This window comes from Pollachius pollachius (genome assembly GCF_949987615.1).
Source record: "Pollachius pollachius genome assembly, chromosome: 17".
Classification (NCBI taxonomy): domain Eukaryota; kingdom Metazoa; phylum Chordata; class Actinopteri; order Gadiformes; family Gadidae; genus Pollachius; species Pollachius pollachius.
This window is the reverse complement of record NC_136950.1, coordinates 1174724-1200856: the sequence shown is the minus strand read 5'-3', so window position 1 is coordinate 1200856 and position 26133 is coordinate 1174724. Positions and strand designations below refer to the sequence as shown.

Genomic DNA, 26133 nt, shown 5'->3' with positions numbered 1-26133 from the left:
TGCAGGAGTATTGAATACAAGAAAAGCAAAATGACGATGTATGAGCAGCATAAGATGTATATAACGGATATAACGGGTAAGAGCAGCATAGATGGACAGTAGGCCTACGGTAAGTATTAACAGTATGATAATACCATATATAACATCATATATAATATAATAGTGGATAGATACAGATATTAGATATTAGATACATGATATATACATTCAAGCAGTATAGGTAGTGCAGTGTCAAATATATCAGTGCAGGGCGCGTTTACTTGCAGAGACCAACCCATGCAGACTTTTTAACAAGGAAAGTGAAAAGGCTCAAATCAACCATTTCAAACCTAAGAGTTGTCAAATTAAATTAGCATAGACCGTTTACATAATTTGCTCAGTTATGGCCCATTATGTGAAAATAGATCTACATTAGTTGATGAGTTAACTGCAGCACCAAGTAATCTACTGGTGCGGCCCATTCCTCTTAAGGTTTAGTTTTCTGACACAAACATAAAGTATACCATTAGCGTGTGACTTTATTGTGAGGTGGTGCTATAATATGTTTCAATAAAGATTCAAAGTCTGAAATAGCAAAGTAATTTCGCAAGTCAGATCTGTTTAGTGTAAGTAGCTAAACCTGTTTTAATTTGAAAGTCTTAAAGCACATAAAGAACCCAACAAGATTCAAGACTACCATACCATTTAACAACATTGCTGAGAAGCGGATGTTTCCTATAGGCTGAGGAGGCTATGGTCCGCCTCACTAACTACACAGGGGTGCTTGGTTGACCTCATCGGGCCCTACCAAGTTGAGCTGAATGGAGAGGGGCTCTGGCCGGGATCCTGTTCAATAAAGATGCTTCTGAATGTTTATTGCTCCATCATTGATTGCAATTGTATAATGTAAACACATTGCAGTAGCGTTGTAACGATGTGACCGACAGATATGTTGAGCTAAGGAGAAGTACAATTTGAATACTTTAAGGCACACCTTAATGATGAGGGACGGTGCAGGTAAACTCGTTTTTAGGACAGAGCTTAGTTTATTTGGTGGTTGAATGCTGCTGGTTTATTTTGCTGTGTGATGGTTTAAGTGGTATTAAATCCTGCCCTCTGTGGGCGTATTCGTTGCACATTGTTCTTGTTTTGTGTACGCGCCACACCTAGACCAGCTGCTTGCTAGCTTCTCAACGCCAAGGCCTAACGACGTACCCTGTATAACGCCTAGAATAAATTGAAACCTCAACTGTGAGGCCCTTGCTTAGTTGTCAGTTTGTGAAAATGTAACTGGTGGTCCTAACTGGTGGGCCTAACTGGTGGTCCTAACTGGGAGCTAGGGAGCAGGGGTTGAGCACCAGACCTCGGCGTCTTGAGTTGAGAGTAGAAAGCCCTTCATAATAGCGAGTAGTGTTTTCAATGGACAGCGCTGATGTTATAGGACTGTTGGTGCTGTTGATGAGCATCTTGGGCATTACACAGAGTGAAGAATTTAAAAGCATTGCTAACTAATAATACAAACACATCTTTGTTGATACAAAAATTAACTAAATATTTATGAGGGATAAAATATATGCAAATCATTTCCATAATGTTTAGAATTATAAAGCTGTAGAATTCAGTGGCTTCCATAGAAACCCCTCCTTCTTAAGGGTGAAGCTCGCAGCATGCCGACATAGATGTTTACTCCTTCTTTATGGTCTCTTGACCTCCGAAGATGGGGTACTTTCTCTCCACCTCGGCCCAGGTCAGCCAGCCGTTGGCCAGGTCTCTCACCAGGCCTGGCAGCTCCGTCACCTGTGGAGAGAAGAAACATCCCGTGTGATGAAGATGTACTCATACTCGCACTGTACCATTTAGTCATTTAGAAAACGCTTATAGTTCCCCAGTTCACACCTGGGGATCCAGCCAATGACCTGAGGGCTGGAATATCATAGCCTAGGGCCCCTGAACACTCAGGGGCCCCACTTGAGGACTTGAGTTGTAGATATTTGATGGTTTATTTTTGATCACAGAACTAAATGAGTTAAACAGTTTGAAAGGCCTCATAATTGTCCTGTATGTAAAAGTGTCTACCATCAGACTAATGATTCTCCCTGTTGCCCATGCCGAGCCTGTCCTTTAGAGTGTGGAAACAGACCGATGTCGGTGCAGCCAGTGGCTCAGAGAGGTCAGAAGTGGATTTATAGACCCAATACTCGGCCCAAAGAGTGAGTACCTGGGTACCACTGAGACACAAGAGGCGGTACCTGGGCCCTGATCTGGGTCATAGAGTCGCGGTCCCTCAGCGTGGCGGTGTGCGGCGTCTTGTTCACGGTGTCAAAGTCCACGGTGATGCCGAAGGCCACGCCGATCTCGTCGGTCCGGGCGTAGCGCCGGCCGATGGACCCGGAGGAGTCGTCCACCTTGTGGGACACGCCCTGTTCGGTCATGGCCTCCGCTGAGGACAAGGAGGAAGGGGGAGAAGAAAGAAGTTCTTCAGAAAAATGTCAGAAATATGAGGAAACTGCTTAAGTGTATCTGAATACGATACGATGCAACTTTATTAATCCCCCGTAGGAGATATTAGTTTGTTGCAATAGCCCAGCAGCAGTAGAAAAACACAGGATAAAAATACAATACAAGAACAATACAAAGTACTAATACAAACAAAAGTAGACGTTAAGGGAAAATGCTAAACGAAATGCTAAAAGTAAGGCCTGAGAAAAAAGAAAATGCCTCAGAAGTTGCTTCTAAATTGACTAAGGAAATGGAAAATGTTGCTAAATGGCTTATTGACTCAAATCTTACAATTAATGTCGGGAAGACTGTTATAATGTACTTTTCAAATAGGTGCAAATGTAAAGATTGTCCTGACATTCATGTTAATAGACTGTTAAAAGAAAAAATGTGCAAGAATTTAAGTACTTAGGCGTCACTCTTGATCCAACACTAAATTTCAAAAAGCACATAAAAAGGTTGAGTAGCACAATCAAATTTAATCTGGCAAACTATCAATTCATAAGAAACTCTCTTACAGTTGAAGCATCAAACACCTATCTGAATGCTATGATTCTTTTCCCATTTTTTCCTACTGTATGACAAGTTGGTCTCAAGCAGGTAAAACAACCTTGAGAACACTTCAATCATTATATAAAAACGCTTAAAATCCATGATAAAAAAAACTTGTCAATATCAGCACTGCAAAATCCTGGATAAACACAATCTCCTTAATTTTGAAAATCACACTGTGTATGCTAATTTGTGCTTGATTTTTAAAATCATGCACAATGATGCACCTCCTCCTTTAAAGAACTTTGTGACACTGGGCTCAGAATTCTCAGCACGAGCAACCAGGTCAACAATTAGCGGAGAATGTAAAATCCCACAATGCAAAACCACATTTGGAAAGTCGTCCTTCTCTTTTGTAGGGATAAAACAATGGAACAGTCTCCCAACAGATCGTCTGACAAAGGTTTGGCTGCTGACGCAACAGACCTGCACACACTTTTTTGTAGTGCTAGTAGGATAGGGGTATACTTTTTTTAGAAAATATAGTGTGTCGGGCTTTTCGTAAACTTTTTTTTCCTATGTATTTATATTATTGTATCTTGTTATCCTTTTAATGTTTAATCCCATGTTTAGATATTATTGTGTCTTGTTTAGTTTTGTAGTATTTATTGTTCTTACCTGCCCAGGGACTACAGGCTGAAAATAGCAGTTTGCTAAAACCTGGTACAGTAAATCTCTCCTTGCTCTAAACAAGGTTAATGTTTCTTTTGTACATTGTCCCTGTTCAAATAAAGTTACATTACATTACAAGGAGGAGACAAGACAAACACAACAAACAACAACAAATAATTAGATTCATTCAGATTTAAGGATACTCACACAGCTCTTTGACGAAAGGAACAAACTCCTGGTTCTGGCTCAGGGGAAGGACGGAACATTTGTAGGGAGCCACCGTTGCAGGGAAACTGAAGAACTGCAGAGGAAGAGATCAGGGTCTGAGCTGCAGGTCTCAGATCCCAGAAGAACAGGAGAACCCTATGAAGTACCTCTCTCACTCAGAGACTGAGCAAACCTCAATACTGAGGAACGCAACATGAAGTACTACAGACCCAGAGACTGAGCAGACCTCAAAACTGAGGGACGCAACATTATACACTGTCGCAGGGAAACTGAATATCTGCAATGGAGACATTTTGTGGTCAAACTAAGACCAGTTGTACCTCAGATAGAATAAACATCATGATAATGTGGATTTATGTTTTCTGTTTTTTTTAAAGCTATATCTTATTTGACTACATTAATACAAACGCTGAATACAGGCAATAATAAAATTACTGCTCAATGATTTGTGTTGAATTCTGTGCTTCTTCACATTAGTAGATTAGTTTGTACTGCTGGGATGATTTTGTCTCACCGTCCTCTGCTCGTCCCCCTCCCTGGTTCGGAAGGAGTGCTCGAATATTGCGTACATGATTCTGCCAATGCCAAAGGAGGGCTCGATGACGTTGGGAACAATCTCTTCCACTGTTGGAGACACACAGCGGTCCCACCCAGGTCAGATCAAGTCGGGCAATCTCAAACTTGGTAGACGTATCATTTCCAGCTATGATGTTCAATCAACCAATTAAATCAGAAACTTCAGATTCAATTAAAATCTGAAATCTGATTATTACAACTAATAGGATTTTGCAGAACAGGTTAATTGCAATCTAGGAATATTGGACCTTTTCATTTCATTATTGAAATAACAATCATCTCTGTGATGATCTTGGCACAGTCTTTATGTCAGTGTCTTCTTCCTAATCCCTATGATGTGCACCGTCTTTATGTCAGTGTCTTCTCCCTATTACCTATAATGTGCACGTCTTCATGTCAGTGTCTTCTCCCAAGTACCTACCATGGGAGGTCTTCTGGAACCTCTTGACAGAAACCATGTCCTTGGTGATCTTGAAGGCCTTTCCCTCGGTCTGGATGGTGAACTCTCTGGAAACACGTACACATTGGTGAAGGCTTGAACCAATTCTCAAGGTGGTCTCCCAGTGGTGGAGGCATCATAACAGGGATAACATACCCGCTGGTGTCCAGTGTGCTTTCCTGAGCGGTGATGTAGCCTTCATCACAGGCAGCGAGGTAGTCCAGGATGGACCTGGCCTCCCTCTTGTAGGACATGCCGATGGCACCCTTGTTGGGTTCGAACTGGACGACGCTCACAGTCTTGTTCGACCGAGTTAGGGAGAACGACATGGGATGGACTGAGACCTCTGCAACATTTGAAAAGGCTATTGAACACATCCAATCCTAGATAAAGACTGTGTGTTAACCCTGGTTGAAATATTTTCACAAATTCTTCATCCTCTAACCAGAAGGCCTGGTCAAATATATAAATATAAGAAACCACGCAACCATTTGGTAATTTTTAAGCTGAGCAAACATCTAACTAACGTGGTGAAAATTAGTTAAAAGCATAGACCGTATACAAGTAAAAATATAAGTATTTGTGGTGAGGAATAGTGCATTGTGGGTATCTTGAGGATATTGGCTCCTTGAGGATCTTCTCTGCCACCAGAGGGACCTTGGTGGCTCTGGAGTGGCATGTCAGGTCGTAGCAGGAGCGGTCAGCACAGCCCACGATCTCGATCCAGCCCTGCAGAACACACACACGCTAGAGCTACACAGCCAAGGTCAAAGTTAAATCTGGAGGACGGCCCTGGGCGTACGTAGGAGGTCTTGGTCTCGGCGTCCCAGCAGTCACAGGCGTAGTGGGCCATCTCGTTGTCCATGTGCTGGCGGAAGCGCAGCTTGTCTTTGGACAGACCCACTTTGGTCAAGTACAGGTGGATCCTTCCGATGAAGTAGCCCAGGACCGAGTTGTTGATGACCCCCTGTCACAGGACACACAGAGAGACCAACCGTTGGACCAGGACTGGAGCTGGAGGTGATTGGTCCGTAGCTGCTCAACATCAGCCCTCCCCCTCCCCAGACATCCTTGGGGGGAGGGGGGGGGGGTGTACTAAGTGTTGTGTCAATATGAAACTGAAAGTTTCAACAAAACAGTGCAAAGTCAGTGCACTTCAACTTGGACAACATCCTAGAAACAACCTTGTTGTGTACGGTGTCGAGTTTCACAGAAGACAGACAGAAGTTATGTTAGGTAGATGTTTGCTCAGCTTAAAAAGCTTTGTCAATCTCCCATACCTGCTCCACCGCGTCTCCCAGCCTCATGATGTGGGCGGACTGCCCGCTGGTCTGGGCCTTGGAGGAGTACAGCGTGATGTTCAGGTCGGCCACGTTGGAGAACTTGGGGTGGACCTTCTCTGTGGGGTCCACAAAGTGCTCTATCTCGGCCATGGTGAACTCCCTGGGGGAGAGAGGTGTGGTGGCACAGGGTCATGCTGTGCCGTACAGCGGTGACATGTTAACAGTGAGAAAACCAAAGGGCTTTACCGAACCCGGATAAGCCCGGAGCGAGGGGAAATCTCGTTCCTGAAGGAGTTGCCGATCTGGGCGGCGCCAAAAGGCAGTTTGCCCTGGTTGAACTCCAGCAGGCGCTTGAAGTTCAGGAACATTCCCTGAGCCGTCTCAGGCCGCAGATAGCTGTGGAAAGAGTAGGTACACTGCATACCGTATAGTATGTGTGCGTGTGCGTGTGTGCGCGCGCATGTGTGTGTGTGTGTGTGTGTGTGTGTGTGTGTGTGTGTGTGTGTGTGTGTGTGTGTGTGTGTGTGTGTGTCTAGATAGATAAGCCGTACCCTGGCATGTTTCCTGCTGGCCCGATGGAAGTCTTGAACATGAGGTTGAAGGAGGTGGGCGCTGTGAGGTCATTTCCTGTTGAGGGAGACCTGACGTTGTATTTCCCAAAGAGAGCGGCCAGGTCCTGCTGGGAGTAGTTGTCCATCTGAGAAGGAAGAAAGGAATCAGCTGTGTGTGTGTGTGTGTCTGTCTGTCTGTCTGTCTGTCTGTCTGTCTGTCTGTCTGTCTGTCTGTCTGTCTGTCTGTCTGTCTGTCTGTCTGTCTGTCTGTCTGTCTGTCTGTCTGTCTGTCTGTCTGTCTGTCTGTCTGTCTGTCTGTCTGTCTGTCTGTCTGTCTGTCTGTCTGTCTGTCTGTCTGTCTGTCTGTCTGTCTGTCTGTCTGTCTGTCTGTCTGTCTGTCTGTCTGTCTGTCTGTCTGTCTGTCTGTCTGTCTGTCTGTCTGTCTGTCTGTCTGTCTGTCTGTCTGTCTGTCTGTCTGTCTGTCTGTCTGTCTGTCTGTCTGTCTGTCTGTCTGTCTGTCTGTCTGTCTGTCTGTCTGTCTGTCTGTCTGTCTGTCTGTCTGTCTGTCTGTCTGTCTGTCTGTCTGTCTGTCTGTCTGTCTGTCTGTCTGTCTGTCTGTCTGTCTGTCTGTCTGTCTGTCTGTCTGTCTGTCTGTCTGTCTGTCTGTCTGTCTGTCTGTCTGTCTGTCTGTCTGTCTGTCTGTCTGTCTGTCTGTCTGTCTGTCTGTCTGTCTGTCTGTCTGTCTGTCTGTCTGTCTGTCTGTCTGTCTGTCTGTCTGTCTGTCTGTCTGTCTGTCTGTCTGTCTGTCTGTCTGTCTGTCTGTCTGTCTGTCTGTCTGTCTGTCTGTCTGTCTGTCTGTCTGTCTGTCTGTCTGTCTGTCTGTCTGTCTGTCTGTCTGTCTGTCTGTCTGTCTGTCTGTCTGTCTGTCTGTCTGTCTGTCTGTCTGTCTGTCTGTCTGTCTGTCTGTCTGTCTGTCTGTCTGTCTGTCTGTCTGTCTGTCTGTCTGTCTGTCTGTCTGTCTGTCTGTCTGTCTGTCTGTCTGTCTGTCTGTCTGTCTGTCTGTCTGTCTGTCTGTCTGTCTGTCTGTCTGTCTGTCTGTCTGTCTGTCTGTCTGTCTGTCTGTCTGTCTGTCTGTCTGTCTGTCTGTCTGTCTGTCTGTCTGTCTGTCTGTCTGTCTGTCTGTCTGTCTGTCTGTCTGTCTGTCTGTCTGTCTGTCTGTCTGTCTGTCTGTCTGTCTGTCTGTCTGTCTGTCTGTCTGTCTGTCTGTCTGTCTGTCTGTCTGTCTGTCTGTCTGTCTGTCTGTCTGTCTGTCTGTCTGTCTGTCTGTCTGTCTGTCTGTCTGTCTGTCTGTCTGTCTGTCTGTCTGTCTGTCTGTCTGTCTGTCTGTCTGTCTGTCTGTCTGTCTGTCTGTCTGTCTGTCTGTCTGTCTGTCTGTCTGTCTGTCTGTCTGTCTGTCTGTCTGTCTGTCTGTCTGTCTGTCTGTCTGTCTGTCTGTCTGTCTGTCTGTCTGTCTGTCTGTCTGTCTGTCTGTCTGTCTGTCTGTCTGTCTGTCTGTCTGTCTGTCTGTCTGTCTGTCTGTCTGTCTGTCTGTCTGTCTGTCTGTCTGTCTGTCTGTCTGTCTGTCTGTCTGTCTGTCTGTCTGTCTGTCTGTCTGTCTGTCTGTCTGTCTGTCTGTCTGTCTGTCTGTCTGTCTGTCTGTGTGTGTGTGTGTGTGTGTGTGTGTGTGTGTGTGTGTGTGTGTGTGTGTTCATCTGAAAACGCCTCATTACACACACACACACCTGTGTTATGACGTCCTCCATCTCGTCTGAGGTCTCAGCTGAGCACTTTTCGGCCAACATGAGCTTTTTGAGATGAGCTGTGGAGGAGCAAATCCCCTTTCTGTTACAGAAGAACACAGACTTTTTTTATCCATACTGAAAGGCTGATCAACACCCCAGCAATTCTCCAAGAAGGAAGACATTTTGAGGATTCCCAGCCCGGACCAACCAGTCCCCCAACCCTACGGCTGCAGTGGCTGGCCTCGCCCCTGCTGAAGGCTAAGGGCAAGGCCTCGCACCATTCCCAGGCAATTAAATACCCATTCAAGCTGTTACAAAACCTGCCCTGCAAAGTATAAAGGACACATGAAATAGATGAGACTCTACAAGAGCGATACAGTAGAATGAAAGTCTTTAAACAATGTGTCTAGGATTGGATTTGTAATCATTAGAATAATATAATTAATAATCACAATAATAATTATTTGAAACACAGACGGAAAACAGGAGGTCAGCGACACAGACGATTTGAGAGACACAGGAAAAGTAAAAATGCTAATGCTAATTGCGTTGAGGTCTCACGCTCAGGTTTGAAAGCACCCAGTAGTAAATGTAGCTCCCACACCTTTGAGGAGGTGGTCGGCACGGAAACACTCGCCCGTCTTGGCATCCTTCACCATATAGTCAGCGAACTTGTCTACATGTCCTGAAGTCCTGAAAACAACATACACTAAATCATTTCCAGGTAGAAAAGGCAGGTGCTTGCATGAATGATGTTGATACACACTTCTGCGCAAAAGTTTTTGACAAAAGTGAACACGAATAGTTCCACAATAAGGTACAGTTGAAAGGTTTCCGTGCGAGTGTGTTGTGGCGGTGTCTTTGTTTTGCCCAGTGTATGTGTTTTTTTTAACTGGAAGTGAGTACAGAATGCAACGGGACAGCTTAACTTACTCATCAGCTATCTAGAATGTGCTTTCTAAAGTTTCCTCTTGATTGGTCAACCCAAACTAACTATAATAGAAATAATGATTTGTAATAACTAAATGATATCTAAACCTTAGCATGTAAAAATGTTCCATAATCATTTTTTGACCACTATTCATCTAACCGTTAATGTGTTCATGTACAGTAAACATTTACATAGCAGCAAAGAATTCCTTCTGGTGTTAGACAAATACAAATCCATTTAGATAGGAGCCCCCCCCACCCAGCTGACCTGAGAGGATGTGTGTGTGTGTGTGTGTGTGTGTGGGGGGGGGCACGCACATCCTCTCAGGTCAGCTGGTACAACTGAAGGTTCAGTTATATTAGTTATTACGGAACCAAACCAATATCTGAAGTGAACTTGTGAGAGGCGGGAGGAGACCTACTTGAGCACGGGTTCGGGGGTCAGCATGGTGCAGTCGATCTCCAGGATCTGCTCCTCCTGGATGAAGTGCTGTCTCCACACCTGCAGGATGTTGTTCTTCAGGGCACACCCCACAGGGCCGAAGTCGTACAGGCCGCTCACGCCTGACCCCACACCATACGTTTCTTTAGTCTTCAGCACGGTACATGTTCAATCACGTTCTAAATCTTCCTGCTCAACCTTCAGGTACTGCCCCTTATTGTTTCACATGACTTAGGCCTACCTCCATAGATGGCAAACGCCTGATCGTAGAAGAATCTCCTCTTTAACGTGTCCTCCATCTTCGCCCTGTCCACTATGTCATCTTTGGGTTGCAACGAAAGCTCCTACAAGTCGGGGGTACATGGCCCCCACATCCCCATCAACCACGGTGGCTGCCGTTCAAAGCGCGTTGGCGTTAAACGAATTCAATTGAAATGCAACTTGAAGCGTCCAAGGGGAACAAAGTCGACAGGGCATCGGCTATTTAATGCCAAACAGCGGGGCAACAATAGACCATGACGGGGTCTCACCTTGGCCTCCAGGGTCCTCTTGCGGGCTCTCAGTTCGGCCACCGCCTGATTGACGTCCTGCTCGGCGGCTCCTTGCTCTTTCATCTGCCGCACCACCTCGCCCTTTAAAGGACATTTCCTTTACATGACTTCCGCACACATGTTATTGTGGACTGGATGCACTGCACATCGACTACTTTAATCGGTCGCCTAAATTATGCAAGAAGAGCTTGCATGCGGTTAGCCAAGATAAACCAACTCCTTTGCTTTAGGCGACTTCCGATTAAATGACGAATCAAAATAAGTGCCAGTTTACGCACCTGTTGCCTCACAGCTTCTCTCAGAGGAGCCAGGACTTCTTCCATCATGACACGTAGGCTCAGAGCGGGACGGTCCGGGCTGGGCTCTCAGTCTCCTGTTGAGCTGCTGGTTCCAGTCCGAGCGGCTCACTGTTACCAAGGGCTGTTGTTGCATCAGCTCAGAACTTGAGAAGGGGCGGGTCATATATATACACTGTCAAAGGTGTGTCTCTGTGTGTGCGTGTGCGTGTGCGTGTGTGTGTGTCTGTCTGTCTGTCTGTGTGTCTCCCTCTGTAAAATAAGTCAAATTGAACCTGAAAGCACAGTACAAAACAGTAGCCAACCGTCTTTCCTCCTACGAACATATAGCTTCTAAAAAAATATGCTTCTTAACTTTTTAAACGTCCTCAGTCTCGGCTGTTGAGTAGGCTACTTCTTGTTTATTTATAAACGGATATTAAAGTAGCCTAGTTGAGCCAAAGTTTGCAGTTGTTTTCTAGTAACTACATTGATATTTGCATAGTGATGCGAGTCTTTTGTATAGCCCCGCCCCCTTCCCATGATGTTCTGATGTTCTGACCTGATGTTCTGATGTGATGTTCTGATCTGTTGTTCTAATCTGATGTTCTGTTCTGATGTTCTGATCTGATGTTCTGTGCTCTGATCTGATGTTCTTTGCTCTGATCTGATGTTCTTTGCTCTGATCTGATGTTCTGATTCGATGTTCTGATCTGATCAACACTCTGGTGTGTGTGGATGGTGAAACGTCGTCTGAGCAGTGATGTGCTTCATGTCCGCGGCTGAGAGAGGGTTCAGCTTCCCGGACACCTATAGTATAACATGTAGTAAAACATGTAGTGTAACATGTAGTATAATATATAGTATAACATGTAGTATAACACTAGGGGGTGTGGTGCATTTCATATACAACATAAATTATAAAACTCATACACAATGACGGTACTAAAAGCGGGTCGCCAACTCATGATACTTTTTCTCAGATCAGATCTTAAGATCAGAACATCACTCAGGAATAACATGCCCCCCTCTTTCCTAAAGGTCGCAGCTTCTCATGGGATTTTGAGGTCTCGTTCGTTCAGAACAGAGTAGTATCTCGTTCACTCAGAACGAGTTAGGTATTCATTTATTTTCCATGAATACCTAACTCGTTCATTCAGAAAAACAGCAGGATTTATTTTCTTGCGTGACGCGTCCGTAGAATCCAGATGTTTATAACAGAAATATAACATTCCTTCTGAAAAGCCCAGATGTTTGGTTTTGTTCTCAGGGTTGTCAGATTCCCTGTTAACATTTCGGGGGGGGGGCAGAACCCAAGTGCACGGACAGACGACAGTTTCAAGAATTTAATTCGGTACAGGATCGGGCAGGCAGAGAGCAAACAGTAAAGTCACCGACAGGTGTGCAGGGAATCGTCAGTGGGTCAGCAGGCGAGGGGTCGCAACGGGAGGGCAGGCAGGCGAGGGACAGGAAACAGGGAAGCAGACAGGCCGGCAGGGACTCGACAACAGGCGGGTGGTCAGACAGGCGAGAGGTCAGAAACAGGCAGGATCAGCGTTGTAGAACAGTTCAGGAGTTGCGGGAAAGCTGTGTGAGTACGAGAGACGATCTGGCAGAGACTGAGTGGAGAGAGAGGATTTATATAGAGGGATCACAGGTGAAGGTTGTTGGGTTAATTAGGGGAGATCAGGGTGGCAGGCAGGTGAATGGGAAAACCAGGGGCGGACCATGACAGTACCCCGCCCCCCCGGCAAGGGACGGCTCCAGACGTCCTAGATCGAACAGGGAGGGTGGAGGGGGCCCGGAGGAGGGTTAGAATTCCTGGGACCGGTGGAAGTAAGAGATGAGACGGGCGTCCACGATGAAGCGAGCCGGGATCCAGGAGCTCTGGCCTTCCTAGCGCTCTCCCATTACTAGTGGGCTATTTAATACTTAAAACTTATTTGAATTACATTCTGATCTCATTTCAAATCACATGTACATTGTCAATTTGATATTTTTGAATAGGTCTACAAGTAGGTGTGTTTTAGGTGTAACATGCAATAAACCCATGAGAGTGCCATCTCCCATCCCACCCACCCCTTAAAGAGCCATAAGCGCATTTGACCCTCACGAGTTGATATTTTGGCACCGATGATGCACATTTTGGTCTCCGATGATGCATGACCACATGAATTTAAAACTTCAAATGGCTCAGTCTATGGCCAAATAATATGGCCTAATAATCCACAAATGGAATAGGGTTTTCTTCTACAACTTCAGAAATACTGAGTCGTCATGTCAATTTCGGCAAAGAAAACTTAACACACATAGCCTATGATATGCGGTCCTGTGGCCGCAAATGTGGGTCTATTTAATGATATGCGGCAATACAAAAACAAAAATCGCTTCTTACCAGTATTGTATACATTATTGTTATCGACTTGTGTTCATAATATGCTTGTGTCCCCCCGTTAATATACATTGCCATGGATGGAGTGTATAATGCGTTACGTCTTTAGTTTGCGTGTGTTTAAACAGATTGGCAAAACAATGTTTTCTCAGGATCAAATACTCATCAATCCTAAAAGTTATGGGCTTGTGCACGATGTCTGTGTCAAGAAAATATGCGTTTGCTGTACGGTGTTTGCAGATGCATTGATTTAAAAGTACAATTACCGCTGTATCAGCTGTTCTTTCGCAAATAATTGAACCAACGTTATCATTTACCCTAAAACGAGATTTTGTTTTGGAAGGCTTGGATATAGCCTACTTTGCTCAAGTTTATTATTGTTATTTTAACGCTTGGCCTACAGTCTTAGCCTACAGTGTTCATTCATGCAGCCCCTATGGAAAAAAAATGTTTCCACAATCCACATCATCATAATATTTAAATTAGGCAGATCGTTTGCATGTTTGTGCTGTGTATCAACCCAGTCTCGTCATTTAATCTATTCATTCGTGATCTGGGACACGTAATTAATTTTTTTTCGTGCCAAAAGCACAAATTACAAACTCATTCTAAAAAGAAGAGATGAAGCAGCTACCTTTTTTTCCGTCGCGGTTTGCCTACAGAGCAGCGCACCTGCATTAAATATATCCGTGAATTGTCACAATTTCTCAGAATCAAAGGTGAAAGTAGAAACGGGCAGAGATAGGACAAAGTCACTGTTTGGCAAGTCCCAAGTCTTAGCAGTCAAGTCTGAGTCAAGTCCCAAGTCAAGACAGGGAAAGGCAAGTCGAGTCCAAGTCCAAGTCACAAACTTTTTCAAGCCTTGAACAAGTCACCATGTATTTTAACTTAATATTGTAATTTTTAGAGTATGATCATAATTTCATCATATCACTCTAATGTAGTCATTTCTTATCAATACAGTTATAATATGTTCATTGTTTCTGTCTTCAAATGTGTTATATGCGCCGAAATCGTATGTTGTTAAAAGTAGCCCAATAGGGCGGTAAAAAACGCCCAATCTGGCAACACTGCTGCACGTCCTCACCTCCAGCGTCAACGTAAATCAATGAGACCAACTGAAACGAAGCCGATATGAAACTTAAACTGTGATTCTGAAGAAAGCATAAATGGTATCGAAATTCAGCTTAGATATTATTGAAGATACGAGTGCGTAGATTTGTTATATTTTTTGAACGAAGGTAAACGGTTGAACAATTACTAATTTAGTTACGATGTCTTAAGTGTCAGAGGCTGGCCTGACGGCTTCAATGGGACCAACTCAAAACGCAGCCGATATGAAACTAGAACTGTTATTCTGAATAAAGTATAAACGAAATCGAAATTTCGTTTTGATATTATTGAAGTGTAGATTTGTCTTCGCTCGCTGTTTTTTTTTCTTCATCTTCACGGAAGTGAATGCGTCTTGGGTGTCTAGCCCTCTAGGCGGGAAATAGGTTAGATATTTAAAACAATAAATGTTTTTGACTCGAGACATGTCGAGTCATTACAAGTCAAAGAGGCAAAGTCTAAGTCGAGTCCCAAGTCATGCGTAATTTTGTCAAGTCGAGTCTGAAGTCATCAAAATCATGACTCGAGTCCAAGTCACGTGACTCGAGTCCACATCTCTGGAAACGGGTGGCTAAAAGCTGTCATATTGTTAGAAATTTGTGCTTTTGGCACGAAAAAAATTGAAATTACGTTTCCCAGATCACGAATGAATAGATTAAATGACGTGACAGTGTCACGTATTTCCGTGAGACTGGGTTGTGTGTATTAACCTATACTGGTGTGTGTAAGCTTATGTTGCAGTTCCGACCTGCCATGGTAGCCTACGTCAAAATAGCAACACCAACTGCGCTATCCGCTAGTGCACTTAGACCAGGTATTATTCGGTCAGTTGCGCAACTGCTTAATCGATCTGTAAGATAGCACCATGTATCATTTGCGCCGGAACACGCCTCTGCTTTCGCCGACACGCCTCTCAGGGCGCGAGTTTGCTGCAAGGGAAAATCAGCTTTGCGCCAGTTGCAAACTAGCAACGATACATGCGTCGGTGTAGAAAGTCAATTGTACACCGTAAAACTTGGTGCAAGATAGGGTCCCTTGTCTGTTTGGTATGTGTGTCAGTGTGTTTGTGTGTAAAATAAGTCAAATTGAAACTGAAAGCACAACAATAGCCACCCGTCTTTACACAACGAACATATATCTTCTAAAAGAAGATGCTTCTTAACTTTTGAAACGTCCTCAGTCTCGTCTGTTGAGTACTTCCGTTTATTTATGGTATAAAAGTATATTAAAGTAGCCTAGTTGATGTAAAGTTAAGTCTCCCTGGTATCAACTTCTTCCAGCTCTGTCACTTCCAGATGTGTTAAGTACCTGCCACTTATGTGCAATCTTTCTAAAGCAAGGTTATTTAGCTCACATTTTCATGAAATTGAACAAATGTATTATCATCTGGTCCTAAAACCAAAGGTGACTGAGGGGTGGCTGGTGGCAAAGACCCCTTTTCCCTTATTGGCTGAGGTATTTTAACACTCAAGTATTCCTGTGCTTTTCACTACAGCAGATGCTGTTATATTCATATTCTAAATTATATATTGTTGCAAACTAAATGGCTGCCATCTCTATAGTTGTCCTTTGCTTCACGTACCTCCTCGAGCCGCTCTAAAAGGCCAGCACTAGGACCATGCGGAAACCCGATCAAACAGAGAGCCAAACCACACACACACCTCCATTTAGTTCTGCTTTATTGACCGAGATCCCCCAGCAGGGGAAGTCAACCTGCCGTTACATTGAACCGTGGAACAGCAGACCTCCCAACACACGGCTCAGCCTGAAGAGTGTATATCCCTTTGTAAAACATGCTGCGGGGAGCGCCTCATGAGGCCCCCCAGCTGTCATGCCCCCTCCATGACAGTGCTCGGACGTAGTGATGAGTGTCCCCAGCAGGTGGGGAGCCCCCCGCACCCCTTATTGGACAACATGATGTGGGGGTGGAGCCTATGGGATGAGTCTGGAGATGGTGGTTCTAGGGTTTAGTGGCGGATGGATGGAGGAGTGGGGGGCTACTCTTCAGCAGTGTCCTTCTTGCTGGTCTCCTGTCCTTCGAAGACGGGGTACTTGCTCTGGAGCTCGGCCCAGCTCATGCTACCGTTGGCCAGGTCCCGGATTATGCCCGGCAGCTCGCTGACCTGGGGGTAGAGGAGAAGAGGGTGGTTAGAGAAACTTCATCTCATGATAACACCACATACATCATTTACACTCTACTTCCAAGTCTTCTGTTAGCAACTGTTAGCACCTTGAGTCGTACGGTCATAGCTATAACATCTTGAGACCTCTGAGAAACCTTCTAGTATGGATATTATTTGTTAATGGAGTAGAAAGTAACGTAGTGCAGATTTAGAAACTCTTTAGGGTGGTAATGCAAGCAGTTTAAATTAGTGCTGTCAGTTTAACGCGTTATCAACGCAATAATGCAAACCGATTTTAACGGCGTTCATTTCTTTTATCAAGAGCCACGATACAGAGCGGGTGAAAAACTCCTTAAAAGTGTGTGTGTGTTTGTGTGTAACTCTGTTCGCGCCTGCACGAGAGTTCGATGTTGTCATTAGCTGTTACGTCTTTCTGACCAATCGCAGTTCAAGGTCGACCTGGGCTGTACCACTTCAGGAGGGGCCTCTCAGTTACTCCCCTCTAGACAAAATCGACTTGGTTGCGACGTTGACAGTGTGAGTGTTGCGGCTGTAGAGTGAGTGAGAGGTTGCGGGCGCACAGCTCAGGCTGCCGGACGGCGCTGAAAGGAACTTTTATAAACGCAATATTGTTATCCCGCAATAATCAGCCCGGCAGCCCCGAAACGTTAACGGCCCACCGGGAATTCTCCCGACTCTCCCGATTACCACTCCGCCACTGTGTGTGTGTGTGTGTGTGTGTGTGTTATTCGATAGCCTGGTAATGTGTATAGGCCTACGTACGGTAGGAATATTCATACTGGTTTAAATAATAAATGTTATAGTATTTCCCATCTTTGCTGAGCAAGAGTTTTATTGGATAGTTCAGTGGTTCAAACAAATAAAAGCCTGGGCTATTGAAGTTTTACGGTAGGCCTACCACTGTCATGCACCTACCCGATGTCAAGTGGAACGGGTTTACTTCACTGCGGGTCTCTTCTTATATCCATCTTACCAAATATATTTTATTACTGTCCTTCTCAACACTCTCTGATCTCACTAAAAGGCTAGCAGCACGAAATCAAGGGATATTTAGAATGGAAAAAAATGTGCCATTTATCGCAAATTAACTATGACATTGATGCGATTAATCGCGATTAAATATTTTAATCGCTTGTCAGCACTAGATTAAATACAGGCGTTAGAGGTATGTCTAAACCCGTCCCATAACAGCTGTTACTGGCAGGGTTAGGACCTTTCTCTAACATCTCTATGGGGTTCAAAGCTTCTCCATCAGTGAGGACATCCTCCACTGAATCAACTGAGACACAAGAGGCGGTACCTGGGCCCTGATCTGGGTCATAGAGTCGCGGTCCCTCAGCGTGGCGGTGTGCGGCGTCTTGTTCACGGTGTCAAAGTCCACGGTGATGCCGAAGGCCACGCCGATCTCGTCGGTCCGGGCGTAGCGCCGGCCGATGGACCCGGAGGAGTCGTCCACCTTGTGGGACACGCCCAGTTTGGTCATGGCCTCCGCTGAGGACAAGGAGGAAGGGGGTTAGAGACAACATGTCAGAGCTGAACAAGACGCTGAGGGACATCAGGAGGATACTCACACAGCTCTTTGACGAAAGGAACAAACTCCTGGTTCTGGCTCAGGGGAAGGACGGAACATTTGTAGGGAGCCACCGTTGCAGGGAAGCTGAAGAACTGCAGAGGAAGAGATCAGGGTCTGAGCTGCAGGTCTCACATCCCAGAAGAACAGGAGAACCCTATGAAGTACCTCAGACTCAGAGACTGAGCAGACCTCAATACTGAGGAACGCAACATGAAGTACCTCAGACCCAGAGACTGAGCAAACCTCAATACTGAGGGACACAACAGACCTCTAAGAACATGGAAAGATTTGAAATGAATGATGCGTTTATGCCGTCTGGTGGTGTGGACGAATGGAGACCCGTTGGTTTTGGCTCCAGGAGTAAACCCTACAATCCCCCAGAAGGCAGTGTCTCACCGTCCTCTGGTCGTCCCCCTCCCGGACATGGAAGGTGTGCTCAAGGATGGAGTACATGATCCTCCCGATGCCGAAGGATGGCTCGATGACATTGGGGACAACCTCCTCCACTGCCAACATAAATACCCTGTTACTACAGTTACTAGTTACTATGGTCAGTACAGCTGCTACGGCTACTATGGCCCGCGCTGGGCTCCTGCTCCTCACCGTACAGAGTCTTTTGGAACCTCTTGACGCTGACCATGTCCTTGGTCAGCCGGAACGACTTGCCTTCCGTCTCGATGGTGAACTCACTGCAAACCAAACACATCCACATATTAATCACCAACGTCCATATCAAATACAATCATCCATTAATACCATCACCATTCACTTGTATACCGGGGCCTATACATGCTTACTTACAGATCTCTCCCTTCTGTGAATACTTTATATATAAAGGGGGGGTGGGGTCCTTCCATATTCACACAGTCATCCATCCATACTACAGCTTTGATAGATGTTATTTAAGAAGATATTAATACGTTTGTGTAGTTTATACCTTTATACCTAACTCAATAACACAGAGGCTGGCTGTCCTATAATCATTTCATTGTTCAGAAGGACAATGTATTTGTAACTGTAATTATGAGGTTGATATTACAATGGCTAACCCCTATGGGGCGTCTACTGACATGTACATCATCAAACACCTGTAACCAGGCTCTGGAGGTCAGCTTGGAGTGGCAGCTCCTATGCATACTAACCACAGATGTATAAATATATATCTATATTTTGGTTTGTCTGTGGAACCTCATCTAGGTCCGACCACTAGAACAATGAGCACCCACCCCGTCTCAGTAAGCAGCTTCTCCTGCTCCGAGATGACGTGTTCCTCACACGTGGACAGGTACTCCATGGCCAGCTTGGCGTCTTTCTTGTAGGCCTTGCCGATGGCTCCTTTGTTTGGCTCAAACTGGACCACATTAACAACTTTGTGCGAGGAAGTCAAGGTGCGTGACTGACACTCAACAGCATGGGGCTTAGTGTTATGAACCAGGGGGCCGGTTAGTCCAGGGGTTAGGGTTAATGTATGTAATACAACGGCTAGAAGTCTGTTTAGGTAGAAGCATTTGCCACATTACTAAACGGTAAAAGGTGGACACAATGACGTGAGCGTGTGTTAAAGCGAAAGAGCAGGGAGGATATGGGCTCTTTGAGGGGCTTCTCTGCCACCAGCGGCACCTTAGTCGCTTGGGCATGGCACTTCAGGTCGAAGCACGAGCGGTCGGCACACCCCACGATCTCGATCCAACCCTGCAAACAGGGAGAAGCCAAGCTCACTTCCTCTGAAGACTGGACCCAACACCTGCTCCAGAGGTGCTGATCTTTGATTGGTTGTTAACAAGCCAACATGGCAGAAGAGTGGCTCATGGTGTCAGGGTGTGTGAACGGCAGCTCCCTGCATTACTGTACTTCAACATCACTACTTCATTTAGGGCTACAAGGAGGTGAACAATGATAAACATCAACCAATGCAGTTTGTATACCCTCTAATATTGATTATGTGCTCTGTTTTCCTGCTGAACGACTGAACGGGAGTGAGAAGGAGGGAGAGCCAGGTGTCAAACGTACGTAGGAGGTCTTGGTCTCTGCATCCCAGCAGTCACAGGCGTAGTGGGCCATCTCATTGTCCATGTGCTGGCGGAAACGCAGCTTGTCTTTGGCCACGCCCACTCGGGTCAGGTAGAGGTAGATTCTTCCAATGAAGTATCCCAGGACGGAGTTATTAATCACTCCCTGGAAAGAGAAGAGACGGTTTCAGACTCAAGCACTTCTGATATACCTAGCTTTTATTGATGCTCCCTTTTCTCTGCACTTCGTCAACCTTAGCTTTACTAAAGTGCTTTACTAAAGTATGGTGAACCTAATCATCTCCCAACAACAGAAGAAGTTATGGATTGAAGTAATTGAACAGCCTGAGAGCTACCTGCTCCACCGCGTCTCCCAGCCTCATGATGTGGGCGGACTGCCCACTGGTCTGGGCCTTGGAGGAGTACAGCGTGATGTTCAAGTCGGCCACGTTGGAGAATTTGGGGTGGACCTTCTCCGTGGGGTCCACAAAGTGCTCTATCTCGGCCATGGTGAACTCTCTGGGGGAGAGAGGTGTCGTTTGGAGCTGGTCAAGTTCAATACTTTAATCTGTTAGCATGGCATTGCCCTACAAGACTCAACCTCTCTGTTGATCATTACATTTCCAAAGATGTTCAGAACGGCAGACACCAAAAGATGGAATGCAATGGAACAAACCTACAACCAATCATAGCCACTAGACCTGTGCCATCTATGGTCGTCCACTAGATGGGGACCATGGAACTGTACGTCCTCCGTACTCTCATGATGTCAGTAGAAGCTCTAGTAGAGCCTAGCAGGGAGGACCCACCTCACACGGATGAGCCCGGAGCGAGGGGAGATCTCGTTCCTGAATGAGTTGCCGATCTGGGCCGCAGCGAAGGGCAGCTTTCCCTGGTTGAACTCCAGCAGGCGCTTGAAGTTCAGGAAGATTCCCTGAGCCGTTTCAGGCCGCAGATAGCTAAAGACAGTTGGAATTCAAATTAATTAGTGTTACTTCCGTGATGGATGACACTTTGCGACATGTGCTGTGATGAGAACATGGGTCATTGGCCCATACCCTTGCATGTTCCCCCCAGGGCCGATGGAGGTCTGGAACATCAGGTTGAAGGAAATGGGGGCGGTAAGGTCGTTGCCTGTGGTTGGCGACTTGACACTGTATTTAACAAAAAGTGCTGTCAGCTCTTCCTGAGTGAAGTTGTCCATCTGAAAGGGAATTAGAGAAAACATTTGCTCAATCACAAGGCTAGGACCAAGTAAACACAAGCAGTAGTAGTCTGGTACTCTGGTCCAGTCAGAAGGAGTGTGGGACTGACCTGGGTGACCACCTCCTCCATCTCTGCCTTCCTCTCAGCAGCACACTTCTTATCAGCCTGCAGCTTCTGCAGGTGGGCTGGGGAACAAGGACAGGGCTTATGGTGGACGGGGGCGTTAAGGAATGAGCAGCTCGATTTGGTGCAGAAAAATGGGACCAAGAGGGGAAGATGATCCACCATCTCTACGCCTTATCTTCACACTCTTTAGTAAACCAATGAGCATAAGTGGCAGAATGTTGAGAATGGATTACCATGTGCTCAAAGAATGCTTACACACATTGCCATAAATGGCAACGCAAAAGTTATTCATACGCAATGCAGCCATGCATAAACCCAACTTAATGGACAATATGTTGTGTGAGCCATACCTTTGAGAAGATGGTCCGCCCTGAAGCACTCGCCATTCTTCAAATCCTTCACCATGTAGTCTGCAAATTTGTCCACATGCCCAGATGTTCTGAGAGAATAAAGACATATTTAGTTAACGGCTGACAATGGCTCTAGGGGGCAACCATTACAATGTACATCATCAATGGATAGATCATCAATGTATCTGCAACCGGGCTATGGAAGACAGCTTGGAGCAGCAGCTCCCATGCATTGAATCGCAGATTTAATATGTGCCCGTCAATCCAGACCTACAGAACAACACCTCCAGCTGTCTCTAGGAACCACAGGGCACCGTTGGTCTGTAGTCTTCATCAGGGCCAACGTATGGTCAACAAATATAAGCCTGAGGCTAATTAACATGAAGAAAAGTCAAGGCTTGAAGATCCTTTATACTTCTCAGCATTATTAAGTCTTATAAAATAACTTAAACAATGATGATGTTGACCAAAAAGACTTCACGATTGGCAATGGGATAAAAGGTACCTTTTGAAATGCTTGAATACATTTTACAGACTCAAAGTCTTCTGAATGTCCCAAAGAGGAACAGACTGACCTTGCAGGTAACTTTGCACCTTTACAAGGGATGAAAGGTACTAAAGTCAATAAGAATAAATGGATACCAGACAGACACCGATCAAGACATCCCCCTCCTCAGGCTTATAAATGTAAAGATCAAATCTATTATTATAGTGGTTGATATTATTGACAGGTATGTCAATTATGGCCCCCATTGCCCTCCTGACCATCCCTGGAAGGAGGGATCCCCAACTCTGCGTTCCTTCTTCCTTCTTGCCCTCTTGGGGGCTAGGTGAGGCGGTTGTCAAAAATATATGGCCATGTTAAGCCCTTTGAGACTGTACCTTTGATTAAGGGCTATACAAATAAAAAATGGTCAGGTGTGAGGATTACACTCTGAGCCAGTCCAATTCTCTACCTGGTGTGACGTCTGAGCCCCAGAGGAGTGTTGAAAGGGCACCTACTTCAGCACGGGTTCGGGGGTCAGCATGGTGCAGTCGATCTCCAGGATCTGCTCCTCCTGGATGAAGTGCTGTCTCCACACCTGCAGGATGTTGTTCTTCAGGGCACACCCCACAGGGCCGAAGTCGTACAGGCCGCTCACGCCTGGAGGGCATCACACCCGTTTAAGGAACACAACTATTCACCTGGCACACGCTTTTATCAGAGGGCCCTGTATCTGAACAGTGCCTTCAGGTACAGGCGGTGGAGGGCCCCTGTATCTGAACAGTGCCTTCAGGTACAGGCGGTGGAGGGCCGCTGTATCTGAACAGTGCCTTCAGGTACAGGTGTATCACCACGTCACCAGTTGGTACAACAGGGGCCCTTTAAGGTGCCCGTAGGGGATGGACACTTACTAAATGCTTCAGATTAGACTGTTGACAATGGGGATCCCACTGGGGATCGTACCCAGTACCCGGGAGTTGAACACTGCATCAACTCCATTCTCCTGTCTCGTCATCTTCAAAAAATAACTGCCCTACGACTGGTCAGCCAGAGGCCCTCACCTCCATAGATGGCAAAGGCCTGGTCGTAGAAGAACCGCCTCTTCAAGGTATCTTCCATCTTTGTTCGGTCCACTATGTCATCTTTGGGCTCCAGGGACAGTTCCTGAAAAGAGAAAATAATAAACAGAATTAGACCGTAGGTTACCACGATGGGCCATTCTTCTGTTAAAGGAGAAATTGATAAAAGCTGACCTTGGCTTCAAGAGTTCTCTTCCTTGCTTTCAGCTCGGCTACAGCTTTGGTGACATCTACGTCGGGCAGGCCGTCCTGCTTCATCTGGCGCACAAGTTCCCCCTACGACAGACAGGCCAGCGGAAACATTGAGTCAGAACCCAGGAGGAAACAGTCCAGCAGTGGTCTTTCGGTTGAGCTATTTGTCAAAGAAAATGTTATTTTGAGCCATTGGAACATTTAGAGCGGTTTGTTTACCATTGGTAGCACTGCATAAGCTAGAGTAGCCTAACCCCAACCTTCCTATACACATGTGGAGATGAGCAGTGTGCTGAAACGTGGCAGACTGAGGCTGCTGCATGAAGCCAAGGCTAACGTTAGCCGTGCAGCTCATTCATGTCCATTGAGCAGCTTAGCCTGACAGCTATACCTTTAACATATACCTTTAACATGTACGTATACCATAACATACACCCTTAGCATATGAACATAGCTATACCTTTAGCATGTAAACATACATTACATATTCAGCACTTTGTAACTGTGTTTTGTAAAGTGCTATATGAATAAAGTTTTTTATTATTATAATTATTATTATTATGTAGCATACCTTTATTGAACAAAGACGACGGATTATTTAACTAAATCAGATCTCAAGATGTTCCATAAGTAGATATCTATTCTCAATGCTATTGATACCTGCTCCTTTACTGCCAGCCTCAGCGGGGCCAGAATCTCCTCCTTCGCGCTGTCCATGTTGAGTCCTCCGGAGAGCCGCAGACTGCGGGGCTTCTTCTGGGTCTGAGAGGAGCGGACCGGCACGGAGAGCGGCCTGGAGGGAGTCTGGCGGACCGGCACGGAGAGCGGCCTGGAGTGGGTCAGGAGGCGGACCGGGAGGGACAGCGGCCTGGTGAGGGTCAGGAGGCGGACCGGCTGGGAGAGCGGCCTGGTGGGGATCAGGAGGCGGACCTTCGGCACCAGAAAGACGGTGGAGAGCTCAGTGCTGGTCCGCAGCAGGGCTGATGTTGCGCTACGAAGCATGGACCACGGTAATAGGAGGGCTAAAGAATGATGAAATTTCTGGATACAAGTAAATGACCTGCGCAGTGCCGGCAGGCACTTTCGACAGAGCGCTGATCGCTCAATGCCATGGGGTCACCTGAATACACAGATTCGACTCATCCAAAATGATTGACTCAATATAATAAAATATAATCAACTCACCTTAATTCATATTGATCATAATCATGTACAATACATGGCATATGAAATAGCCTTGCAATTCTGCACAATAATCTGAACCGTATTTGTGAATCACCAATGTTTCTTATGTTCCACCAGGGGGCAGCAGAGCTCCTCTTTACCAAGCAGCTTCACAATAACATGAACACATGTGGATATGTATGATCAGTAACCTTCTTTTATCAATAACTCTCTTTTTAGGACGTAAGATTAAGTTATATTTATTTAGCTGACGCTTCTATCAAAATAGATTTACAATAAGTGCATTCAGCCATGAGGATACAACCCGGAAATTGCAAGAAACCTACAATTATGGTCAGGTATTTTGATAAACCCAATTTATCAATTTGTATGTACTCAATATCTAAATGCTACATGTTGGAAACAAGAGATAAAGTCTTAAACATTTCTCTATTTTTAGGTGTATTTGTAGTCATTTTACAGCAAAACGAATTGATAAGACACATCACACACACACACACACACACACACACACACACACACACACACACACACACACACACACACACACACACACACACACACGGTCAGGTTCCCAGCGGGGCCAGTCATGCCAGCAGTAACGTGAGACGGCTCGTCAAGTGGTGAGAGGAGATGGTGAGGTGCTCCGGAACACAGAGCCGTGTGTTGTGGTGGTGTCACCATCGATCGGCTTCATTACCATCGCCGAGAGCCTGACCCTAAACTACACACTGTGGACAATGGACCTGTAGCATTATCGGCCTGATGGCCAGAATACACATTTTCATAAAATCTAAGCGTTTGATAGGTAATATATAGCCCACTGGGATGTCATATCTCAGTGATTCATCATCATTTATCAATGTATTCGAGACACATCAACCTCTGTTTATGTTATTGTATGATCATTATTATCATCTTGTCCTTTTTTTTTCAGTTGTTGAGACTCTCCCGTGGCTCACGGAGCCACAATTATTATTTTAATTTATCCTCGTGTTGGGTGCAGTCCCACACATTTCAGGTCATCATTGAATAAAGGCCTCTTTTGCCCTCAAACGATCCCTGACAAGTGGTGATTCAGAGAGACATAGACATTCCCGGGGCCGGGTCGCCACATATGGTGGAGAATGCAGGCAGATTGACCACGCTACGGACTATTTTGGAATACACACCCACACGTCAATACGGAACCTGGATGGAGCTGCAGCTGCAGCCGCCGCCCAGCGTCAGGAGCTGGACCAAGCTCTGGCAGCCACTGCCCAGAGAGACACCACTGAGAGCCTCGTCCTTCTCCGGTAGGCGGTACTACGTCCCGCTCAGCAAGCAGCTCGCTATCCCCCGGCATCCACGCCCACTAGCCGCCTCACTAAACTCCGTCCGGCTGACGACGTGGAGGCGTACCTGGAGGTTTTTGAGAGGACGGCCTATCGGGAGAGCTGGCCGGAGGACCAGTGGGCCCACATACTGTCTCCCTTCCTCACCCCGCCCACCTTACCTCGCCCAGCAGGCGAGCCAGGATCTAACGCCGGACCGGGCCAGTCAGTACTGTTACGTATTTTAAGCACATAAGCTGCCCCCACATAGC

At 46.0% G+C, this 26133-nt stretch overlaps 2 protein-coding genes across 2 annotated transcripts; both read right to left on the bottom strand.

Annotated features, from left to right (window-relative positions):
• Positions 1–50: 50 nt before the first annotated feature.
• LOC307088922 (glycine--tRNA ligase-like) lies at positions 51–10836 on the bottom strand. Its single transcript, XM_079754985.1, has 17 exons — positions 10702–10836; positions 10403–10504; positions 10114–10216; positions 9853–9994; positions 9105–9193; positions 8501–8577; positions 6720–6865; positions 6415–6564; positions 6166–6328; positions 5688–5852; positions 5507–5614; positions 5042–5187; positions 4868–4953; positions 4385–4494; positions 3850–3943; positions 2229–2419; positions 51–1776 (listed from the first exon to the last, which is right to left on the bottom strand). The coding sequence occupies exons 1-17, from the start codon at positions 10747–10749 to the stop codon at positions 1663–1665; spliced, it is 2034 nt and encodes a 677-aa protein (XP_079611111.1). The 5' UTR covers positions 10750–10836; the 3' UTR covers positions 51–1662.
• A 5045-nt stretch (positions 10837–15881) lies between these two features.
• On the bottom strand, positions 15882–24377 carry LOC307088921 (glycine--tRNA ligase-like). The gene is made up of 17 exons (XM_079754984.1): positions 24024–24377; positions 23346–23447; positions 23154–23256; positions 22611–22752; positions 21609–21697; positions 21241–21317; positions 20985–21130; positions 20736–20885; positions 20283–20445; positions 19928–20092; positions 19503–19609; positions 19144–19290; positions 18521–18606; positions 18314–18423; positions 17916–18009; positions 17645–17835; positions 15882–16323 (listed from the first exon to the last, which is right to left on the bottom strand). The coding sequence occupies exons 1-17, from the start codon at positions 24363–24365 to the stop codon at positions 16198–16200; spliced, it is 2340 nt and encodes a 779-aa protein (XP_079611110.1). The 5' UTR covers positions 24366–24377; the 3' UTR covers positions 15882–16197.
• Positions 24378–26133: the final 1756 nt, after the last annotated feature.